General features: G+C 38.0%; 1 protein-coding gene across 1 annotated transcript; it reads left to right on the forward strand.

Annotated features, from left to right (window-relative positions):
• The first annotated feature begins 223 nt into the window (after positions 1 to 223).
• On the forward strand, positions 224 to 10,828 carry lg18h18orf54 (linkage group 18 C18orf54 homolog). The gene is made up of 8 exons (XM_058416412.1): positions 224 to 363; positions 3,283 to 3,576; positions 5,555 to 6,172; positions 6,262 to 6,418; positions 7,428 to 7,503; positions 8,183 to 8,374; positions 8,849 to 8,892; positions 9,583 to 10,828. The coding sequence occupies exons 2-8, from the start codon at positions 3,315 to 3,317 to the stop codon at positions 9,668 to 9,670; spliced, it is 1,437 nt and encodes a 478-aa protein (XP_058272395.1). The 5' UTR covers positions 224 to 363; positions 3,283 to 3,314; the 3' UTR covers positions 9,671 to 10,828.
• The last annotated feature ends 98 nt before the right edge of the window (positions 10,829 to 10,926 follow it).

The raw sequence follows: 10,926 nt of genomic DNA on the forward strand, positions 1-10,926 counted from the left end.
CTGCATCAGTTTCTTTTTCCGATTGTGTTGCTTGGCAATTTCACGTGAACTATCATGTGACAAGTTTACAAATAAAGGAATACGGTATCACTACTGAAGTGGTGCAATACATAAAACATAATAATAATAATAATAATAATAATAATAATAATAATAATAACAACATGGTGGCCGAAATGAGTCTTTTAGAGTGCTTCACGTGACCTCAGCGCATGCGCATGCGCGTCGAGGCGCGGTAAACTCAGCTGATTCGATTTTTCTCACTTTCAGAAACAAGGCTGTTGCTAAGCTAGTTAACTTTTGACACTTACTTTTTTTTTTTACGTGCAAATAAACTTTGTAACCCCTCACACAGGACTAACGGTAAGATCTCTCGAAAATGTTTATGATCGTATTACAGATTAAATTGTGTAATAATACGTTAATTACGTCGTTATTAGCCTAAAAGCCGTTAGCCTGACAACCACATAGCAAAACAAATAAGATGCTGTTGCTTGCTATAACTGAATGAACTGACGTGATGGAGGACGCAAGGGTTAAGATCTGTCAACTGATTTTCTTTTCTTTTTTTTAATCATTTTAAGTCCTATTTGCTTCATTGCATGTTTTCTCTGAATAATAAACAGTACAAACTATAAACCTTTCGTGTAACCCCAAAGCTGACTGAAAAATAACAGTTAAATAGAAATCACATCTCTGTGGCGTTTCACTCTTTGTAACCCCATGACTGTACTGATGATGAGGCCATGTGAATACACAGTCGAAGTGAGAAAGACATCAGCCCCAGCCTGGCTTCTTCATACACTATATTGCCAAAAGTTTTGGGACACCCCTCCGAGTCATTGAATTCAGGTGTTGTTTTTCAGGGGTTGGGCTCGGCCCCTAAGTTCCAGTGAAAGGAACTCTTAATGCTTCAGCATACCAAGACATTTTAGACAATTTCACGCTTCCAACTTTGTGGGAACAGTTTGGGGATGACCCCTTCCTGTTCCAACAGGACTGCACACCAGAGCACAAAGCAAGCGCCATAAAGACATGGATGACATCCTCCACATCAAACCTCACAAGTTTGATGTGGAGGAACTTGGCCGGCACCCAATAGAACACGTTTGGGATGAATTAGAGCAGAGACTGCAAGCCATTCCAAAACTGGGACGTCTGCATTTACATGCACTTGAATGTAATATGGAGTTGGCCCTCCCTTTGCTGCTATAACAGCTTCAAATCTTCTGGGAAGGCTTTCCACAAGGTTTAGGAGTGTGTTTATGGGATTTTTTTGACCATTCCTCTAGAAGCACATTTGTGAGGTCAGACACTGATGTTGGACGAGAAGACCTTGCTCACAGTCTCCACTCTAATTCATCCCACAGGTGTTCTATCAGGTTGAGGTCAGGACCCAAGGCAGGCCAGTCAAATTCATCCACACCAAATGTCTTGCTTTGTGCACTGGTGTGCAGTCATGTTGGAACAGGAAGGGGTCATCTCCAAACTTGGTTGGGAGCATGAAAGTTGGGAGCATGAAATTGTCCAAAATGTCTTGGTATGCTGAAGCATTAAGAGTTTATTTCACTGGAACTAAGGGGCCAAGCTCAGCTCCTGAAAAACAACACCTGAATTCAGTGTCCCAAAATTTTTGGCATTATAGTGTATGATTCATCCCATTTACACTGGCCATCTCTGAAATATACACTATATTGCCAAAAGTATTCGCTCACCCATCCAAATAATGAGAATCAGGTGTTCCAATCACTTCCATGGCCACAGGTGTATAAAATCAAGCACCTAGGCATGCAGACTGTTTTTACAAACATTTGTGAAAGAATGGGTCGCTCTCAGGAGCTCAGTGAATTCCAGCGTGGAACTGTGATAGGATGCCACCTGTGCAACAAATCCAGTCGTGACATTTCCTCGCTCCTAAATATTCCACAGTCAACTGTCAGCTGTATTATAAGAACGTGGAAGTGTTTGGGAACGACAGCAACTCAGCCACGAAGTGGTAGGCCACGTAAACTGACGGGGCGGGGTCAGCGGATGCTGAGGCGCATAGTGCGAAGAGGTCGCCAACTTTCTGCAGAGTCAATCGCTACAGACCTCCAAACTTCATGTGGCCTTCAGATTAGCTCAAGAACAGTGCGCAGAGAGCTTCATGGAATGGGTTTCCATGGCCGAGCAGCTGCATCCAAGCCATACATCACCAAGTGCAATGCAAAGCGTCGGATGCAGTGGTGTAAAGCACGCCGCCACTGGACTCTAGAGCAGTGGAGACGCGTTCTCTGGAGTGACGAATCGCGCTTCTCCATCTGGCAATCTGATGGACGAGTCTGGGTTTGGCGGTTGCCAGGAGAACGGTACTTGTCTGACTGCATTGTGCCAAGTGTAAAGTTTGGTGGAGGGGGGATTATGGTGTGGGGTTGTTTTTCAGGGGTTGGGCTTGGCCCCTTAGTTCCAGTGAAAGGAACTCTGAATGCTTCAGCATACCAAGACATTTTGGACAATTCCATGCTCCCAACTTTGTGGGAACAGTTTGGAGCTGGCCCCTTCCTCTTCCAACATGACTGTGCACCAGTGCACAAAGCAAGGTCCATAAAGACATGGATGACAGAGTCTGGTGTGGAGGAACTTGACTGGCCTGCACCTGAGTCCTGACCTCAACCCGATAGAACACCTTTGGGATGAATTAGAGCGGAGACTGAGAGCCAGGCCTTCTCGTCCAACATCAGTGTGTGACCTCACAAATGCGCTTCTGGAAGAATGGTCAAAAATTCCCATAAACACACTCCTAAACCTTGTGGACAGCCTTCCCAGAAGAGTTGAAGCTGTTATAGCTGCAAAGGATGGAACGACGTCATATTGAACCCTATGGATTAGGAATGGGATGTCACTTAAGTTCATATGCGAGTCAAGGCAGGTGAGCGAATACTTTTGGCAATATAGTGTACATCAGAACACTTTAAGACCAGTGTCCTCATTTAAGTCCTCATACCCCCCCTATTCCACACTTATAATGCACATTTTCTATAGCTTCACTGTTACAGATTGAATTGATACTGTTGTCCATAACACTGCATTTTACTTTTACAGTAAATACTTTAAATTATTAAATTACTGATATATTTATGTTCACTATTTCCATCTCTAGTCATAAGCAAACTGTATTTCATTGCCTTTGTATATTTACACTGCACGGTAATATTTAAGATGAATCTGATCTGATCTGATATTGGTCACAGAACATCACTGTGTCAGAAATTTAAGATAATTTGAATTTTGTTTTGTTCACAGAATCCGGATAATGGTGATACACTGCATGGATCATGGCATCTGTAGACGGTGTCCCATCTCCGGAGTCGACCGTCACGTCGTTGCTAGCCAGTTCAGGACGACTGAGAAGCTCTTTGCACCCTGAGCCACTTCACACTATCAAATACAAAGACAGACATTATGAGTCAGCCTCTGATGCTTTGGATGCTTACATTGCTGATTTTCAGTCCTCTGGGTCCTCGGTGGGGCAGCTGGAGCTTCCAAAGGAACAAAACACACCTCACCTACTGCGCTCAGGATACAGAAACAGAGATGGTGGAGTAGATTACTGAATCTTACATCAAACATAGCTAGTTAAGTTGTATTTAGAGGGCAGTTTGAACTGCAATAGGGTGATTTTGTGATTTGTTGTTATATCTGTTGACAAAAAGTGATTTAAGATAAAAAGTAATATTATAAAAATACATTTGTTACTTCTTTGGTGACAAAACATTAATAACCAATAGTACTGTACATTAGAATTGTTCATGATCATTTTTATGTATAAGTACTGTGCTATTTAGATTAAAGTTTACACTATATTGCCAAAAGTTTTGGGACACCCCTCCAAATCATTGAATTCAGGTGTTGTTTTTCAGGGGTTGGTGCTTGGCCCCTTAGTTCCATTGAAAGGAACTCTTAATGATTCAGCTTCATACCAAGACATTTTGGACAATTTCATGCTCCTAACTTTGTGGTAACAGTTTGGGGATGACCCCTTCCTGTTCCAACATGACTGCACACCAGTACACAAAGCAAGGTCCATAAAGACACAGATGAGCGAGTTTGATGTGGAGGAACTTGACTGGCCTGCACAGAGTCCTGACGTCAACCTGATAGAACACCTTTGGGATGAATTAGAGCGGAGACTGGAAGGCCAGGCCTTCTCATCAAACATCAGTACCTGAACTCACAAATGCACTTCTAGAGGAGTGGTGAAAAATTCCCATAAACACACTCCTATACCTTGTGGAAAGCCTTCCCAGAAGAGTTGAAGCTTTTATAGCTGCAAAGCCGGGCCAACTCTTTATTAGATTTCTGTATATGTAAAAGCAGACGTCCCAAAACTTTTGGCAGTATAGTGTATTTTGGTTAGGCATGTCAGGCATGTTAACCCTTCTATAAGGTATCTAATAGCATCTAATGTTTGTGTTACCTAGGGATCTAGGTAAAACAAACATTGAAAATCGTTGTCAGAAACCGTACATTTTTGTACGTTTATACCCTTGTATTAGTATTAGTTGCATAAGTGAGATTATGTTCAATCACTCTCCTAATTCTCATTCTTATCATTGCTTACAAATTATTGAGGTAGATATATTTGCTATTAGCACATGTAAACTACTGATATACATAAAATGCTAAAAAGACACTGAGAGAGCATCAAACTCACTTCATCAAAGTCACTTAACGTCACAGCTGATGTAAGCAAATGGACAAATGGAAATGATTGGTACTGAGGTTAATCCAATATCACCAAATCAGTCAGATAAAGCTGATCTATCAGTATAAATATAAATCGATCAAATAAACAACAGCCATGCTTGCTCTTTTGTTAATGTGTTATATCTTGCAGATATCTCTACACTCATCCAAAGTGAACATCAGAGTGATGTCTTAAACTTTAGAAGATAACATTAAAAATTCTGGTTACTTTGGCTTTGTATATGTTTCAAAATGACCCACATTGTTCAAATTATGCACGGTGGCTTAGTGGTTAACACTGTTGCCTCACAGCAAGAAGGTGCTGGGTTTGAATCCCGGGTTCGAACAGGCAGGGGCCTTTCTGTGTGGAGTTTGCATGTTCCCCCCGTGCCTGCGTGGGTTTACTCCGGTTTCCTCCCACGGTCCAAAAACATGTACATTAGGTTGATTGGTGATTCTAAATTGTCCATAGGAGTGAGTGTGGTTGTCTGTCTGTCTGTGTGGCCCTGTGATGGATTTGTGACCTGTCCAGGGTGTCCCTGTGTGCTGGGATAGGCTCCAGCAGATCCCTGTGACTGTAATTTGGAATAAAGCAGGGATAGAAAATGGATGGATGGATGTTCAAATTATTTATATGTGAAGGTTTAGATGAGACAAAAGTAATATAACCTGGATATTTTATGTTTATGTTTATTTTATGTTATGTTTTATGTCATTTATGTTTATCATCAGAAAACTTTACCGAATTTGTACAGTAGCTTGAACTACTACTGTTTCAAATTAAAGAAGCTATATGAATGAGTAAAATGTTTTCTTGTTTGGTTCACAGTGCTAAAAGCAAGCCTTACAGACCAAGAGTTGGACTTCTTGAAGCTTCCTACAGCTTCAAAACGCAGAGAATCAGACCACATTAGCATGACCACCGATGATCTGCTGCTACTTCCTGCTGATGGTTCTCTTCCTGTAACCCGCACCTCAGCTTTTATCTCCCGACTAGAAAGTTCCAGGCAACTGAACAGCACTAAGTCCAGTGTCTGGTCTCGATCTAGGCCCGCCAAAGGCCCAAATAAGTCATCAAATTGTTCTTCTGCATCCAGAACTCTCTGTGTGGATGACTTACTGATAGGCAATTCAAAACTGAAGCATGCATCTCTACACTCCGACTCTTTTATGTCCACAAAAACAAATAAACAACACTCTGTTTCATTCCATCACCTTCCAAGATGGATGACCAGTTGCAAGTCAGAGATGGAATTTTCTGGTTTGACTAGCATTCCTGAACTGAAGTACCCAGCCTGGTTGGAGGAATATGACATTAATGTTAGGACTCAGAATGTTCCAGCGTGGGTCAACCAGCTGGAGCAGAAGACTCTTGAAAGTCATGAGGAGCTAAATGGTCAAGAAAACCTCCTCAGTGAAACTGTCGATAATGAAGAGCCTTTTAGAGGTCTGTGAGCTGATTTTTTATTACCAAAAGCTATTTATTTGCCAAATGTAATGTATTTGTAATTAAAGCTCCGCTGTGCCTTTTCTCAGGCGATAAGATCGGCTCACTTATTCAAAGGGCTGAGGATGTGCTGAAGTCCCCGTCTTTAGGTTTCTGCGGTTCAGATAAAAAGCAACATGGCAGTCCAGGAACCACAGAGGAGCTTTTAGAAGCTGAGCGCTCATGGGAGAATCCTCCAGTGATGTTGTAAGTCTATTTATATATTGTAAAATGTATTATAACAGTACTTACATTAACACTACTTAGACTTTAAAAGGTATTTGTATGCGAGTTGACAGATTTCTGACTTGATATATAGCATAGTATAGTATACAAACATCCTGACATCATGAACTAGCCTAAACTCTGGTAACCCATAAAAGTAAAAAACAGAATATCGCATATATACTGTAGGTACTACTTTGGCCCAACCTAGCTTTATATTATAACCTCCTCTATTTATGGAAAAACAACATTACCGCCAAATATTTAATAATTATACGTTCATAATTAGAAATGAGTTCTCACCACAATTATCAGCATCATCATCATTTCAACCTCAGCCTCATCCTCGCCAAAACAATTTTGGTTATTAAACTGTCATGTTTTTACCCAATGTTTAAAAATCAGTAGCTTAAATAATAATAGACATTCAACTAAATTTTGGTCAAATGTATTTATGTTGTCTTAAAGTTATCAGTATATATTATGAGCAGAAACACCGAGTTATGGAGGTTGTTTTTTTGTACATTGAATACATTTTGTATATATAGAATATTACATTTATTTTTCATTTATATTTTATATTTCATTTATATAAAAAACATTCTGTACTTTTGAATGCATGTGTAATATATATATATATATATATATATATATATATATATATATATATATATATATATATATATATATATATATATATATATATATATATATATATATATATATTATTTTTCTGTTCATATTTCATTTATATTTATTTTCCTTGTTATCTAAAGCAGTCTCTGCCGAAAGAATTTCCTTCCAGATTAAAAAAGTTCTATCTTATCTTAAAACACATTTTTAATATAATAATTTCTGGCCTTTTTCCAGAATTCAGTCATAGCAAATATCCAGACTTTGTCTAATTATTTAACCTTTAAAATGGACAGAATGTATGTGGAACATCCACAAATGAATGAAATGCTTACTTAATTACTTTTTCATGTTGCAGTAAGTCTCCAGTACCAGTAGGCGGCACTGTTGAACAAATACCTGCTGGTGAATTTCAGACAGATGCGAAAGAGAAGGTAAAAAAGTCAGTCCTGTTCAGTTAAAACTATCATAGCCCTGTTTATTCCTTTATGTAAGAAGGAGACGTGTCATCTGTGACAAATAATTGTGCACATACAAAACAAGGGAAGGAGAAGTGTGTAGAAATGTAGTTAAAATGGTTTTCTTGGAGATTTACTTGATTTCCTTTATAGAATCATATCTGCTTGATAGTAAGCAGAATAAAGTAACAAAATTCTATTCAGAGAAAGAGTAATGAAGGACATTAGAGTAAATGGTGAGTTGATTACACATATAAATAGTTTCATCTGCTATTTTATGTATTTCAGAAAGGGAATTGTGTTAGCTCACAATACCCTTTCTGCTTCTGAAGTCTACACTGTTGGTCTGTCATCTACCTGAGAAGTTAACTTAATGGTGAATCAACCAAAGGGAAGGATCAGACAGACAGACAGACAGACAGACAGACAGATAGATAGATAGATAGATAGATAGATAGATAGATAGATAGATAGATAGATAGATAGATAGATAGATAGATAGATAGATAGATAGATAGATAGATAGACAGATAGACAGACAGACAGACAGACAGGCTGCAACACATAAAGATTCTTAAGTCCCTATTTTCAAAGCTCATGATCTTTTATAATCATTTAACATACTCAAATTCTTTTCTCTTAATGTGTCTCTCAGTCGTTAGGTTCGTTCTCTTCAGGCTACAGCAGCAGGAAACACCCCGGTCCAGTTGAAGCCCTAAAACAGATGCTGTTTAGCCTCCAGGCTGTGGAGCAGAGAGTAACACAAGAAAAAGATGAAATACAAAACATTTCCAGTAGACCGGTTTCAAACCCACTAATACAGACAGAGAACCATGACAAAGATAAGGTAAAGAAAAGTCTAATAGTCCACTATCAATAATTTTTAAAATTAATTTTACTAAGCACAATGAATTCATTAATTTGTTGGTAATTAGTGATCACTTAAGAGCACATGTTGTAAAACACACCCCAAAGCATGTACTGAAGTGTTGTATTAGCCAATGCTGACATTTTTTTTTATTTCTTAAAGAATCATAAATAAACTAGATTTCTTTGATTTATGTGTTCATTACATGCTTATTTGACACCACTGTACATATTTATATTAAGCTTTAAGTAATTCATTATACTTCATGTTCTAACACAATATACAAGTGTATATATAAATATATATAAAATGAAATATATATCATTTTTGGCCTTTTTTCAGATTTTTCAAAAAGGAAAACATCCCTGTATTTCCTGAAAAGACATGTGTAGAGCCCAATTGTTTAGAAATATAACATCAGACACTGTAACATTATTGTGTGTTTTATTCCAGGTTGAAGATTATGATTTAATACCTGGTGGACAATCGTTAAAAAGGTACAGTTAAACATTACAAATTGTTCAAAAGGCATTTCACTACATGTCATACCGTGTATGATTGTGTTTGAGACAAATAAAATTTGAACTGGAATTTCATTCTACATTATACCACAGAGCTCTTGAATTGATTTCAATCAGAATGTGTTGACTGAGTTAATGGCAGCTTGGACATGGTTTCTATAGTACCAACTTCCCAGTAGACTTGTTCAGTGGACGTGCCATGTCAGTTGATTTAAAGCATCTGTAATTGTTGTTATGGTGAATTTTTATGTAAGGAGATGTTTTTGTAACAGAGAGATGTAAAGCTGTAACTTTTTCTGACATTTGCATTCTCTGCATTTTCTCAATAATATAACAAGCTGCATTCACACGGTCTGGTGATGGAACGACTGTTTAAAGCTGTTGTAATGTAGCTTGTTTAGTGAACATTAAATCTGATAGACTGCTAAATATATACCTGTTCTTGTAAAGCAAAAATTTTAGTGTTGGCAGGCTGCAGTTGTACAAGAGGAATAAAAACCTTTTCGACTTGCTGCGTTATTGAAAAATAATCAGTCAGTATCATACCACCTCATCACTGATTATTTTCCACAACAGCACAGTGTAAAGTGTTTTATTCCTTATTTCACACATTAACCTTTTTCATATCAGCTCCTTTATGTGTCGATGTTTTTACTTTGCGTTTAGAGCACTGCACCACCTTGGAAGACTGAAAAACCTCGTGGATGACATGAACGAGAGAAGGTCTTTAGAAGTGAAGGAGGGTGATGTCTAGCACGAATGTCTTATGATTTCCTCAGGGAATATCAAACTAAATGTTTCTGTACGTGAGCCACATGAAGTCTGATATCAATATAATTGTTAGTTTATTTATATTGCATTAACTGCAGTGCCTTATGATGACTTGTCTTTGAATTACAAGACTCACATAGTTTCCAAAAATATGTTGTTCTGTCATTCGCTGTTGAATTACAAGGTAACATCATGATTACCATTCGCAGTGTATTCTCATCCAGTGAGTGATTAAAGTTTTTTTAAAATATAACTCAGCGGGTGAGCATTCACTGAGTGATCGTTATGAAAATATCAAATGATCATGATCATTAACAAATGATCTGTTCCACTGAATTTGTGCTTATAATGCTGTCTTTAAAAGACAATCTACAATAGACCATTTTTAGGATTTTAACACATATCTTTATATTGACACACACACTCCTATCCTGTTAGTTTTAATGTCGGTATTGAATAAGTAAATTTGAAAATGTGAGTTATAACTAAAAAGGGGCATTGGTGGCTCAGTAGTCAAGGCTCTGGGTTACTAATCAGATGGTCAAGGTCAAGCTCCAGCACTGCAAAGCTACCACTGTTGGGTCCTTGAGCATGGCCCTTAACCCTATCTGCTCCAGGGGTGCTGTATCATGGCTGACCATCACTCCAATAACCCCAACTTCCTAACAAGCTGGGATGTGAAATAATGTATATGTAGCACAGTTTATGTAGTTTATGTAAACGCTGCCAGGAAGTTAAAAACTATTACATAATAAAGCTTTATTAGGTTACATAAACTACATAAAAACTACATACTACATTGTGTTACATATACAGAGAGTGAGTAGCAAAACTGATCTTACAAACACCTTGATCTCTAGGAACTCCCTAGATTCCCGGTCCATATCCAAGCTCTCACCCCTGCTCATGCAAAAGTCCACCCACATTTAACCTGCCATGTATTCAATCACTTTATTTACTGTAGTTCTTTTAGCTCATTTCTACATCTTGTTTGCATTTTGGTCTGTTTACATGAGTTTAATTTTTAATCTTATCCACTGGTTATTGCTCTCTTTCTTACTTAGCCTCCACCTGCACTTTTTGTACTGTTTGTCTCGTATCATTTTGATAATAAATCACTGTTTTATATTAATCGTCATTTGTCTTTTGTCAAAGCTTACAAGCAAGTGTAAACACTTTAAAATAATAGAGAAATTCTGTGTTATAGCAATTGGTTTAACACTAGATATCTCTTCAGGG

Source organism: Hemibagrus wyckioides, linkage group LG18 (genome assembly GCF_019097595.1).
Source record: "Hemibagrus wyckioides isolate EC202008001 linkage group LG18, SWU_Hwy_1.0, whole genome shotgun sequence".
NCBI lineage: Eukaryota > Metazoa > Chordata > Actinopteri > Siluriformes > Bagridae > Hemibagrus > Hemibagrus wyckioides.

Bases quoted from the DNA above. Each gene is read 5' to 3' on its own strand.
- lg18h18orf54 (XM_058416412.1), top strand. From the start codon at position 3,315: ATGGCATCTGTAGACGGTGTCCCATCTCCGGAGTCGACCGTCACGTCG. The intron at 3,577-5,554 runs GTGGAGTAGATT...TTTGGTTCACAG, and splicing joins AGGATACAGAAACAGAGATG to TGCTAAAAGCAAGCCTTACA. The intron at 6,419-7,427 runs GTAAGTCTATTT...TTCATGTTGCAG, and splicing joins GAGAATCCTCCAGTGATGTT to TAAGTCTCCAGTACCAGTAG.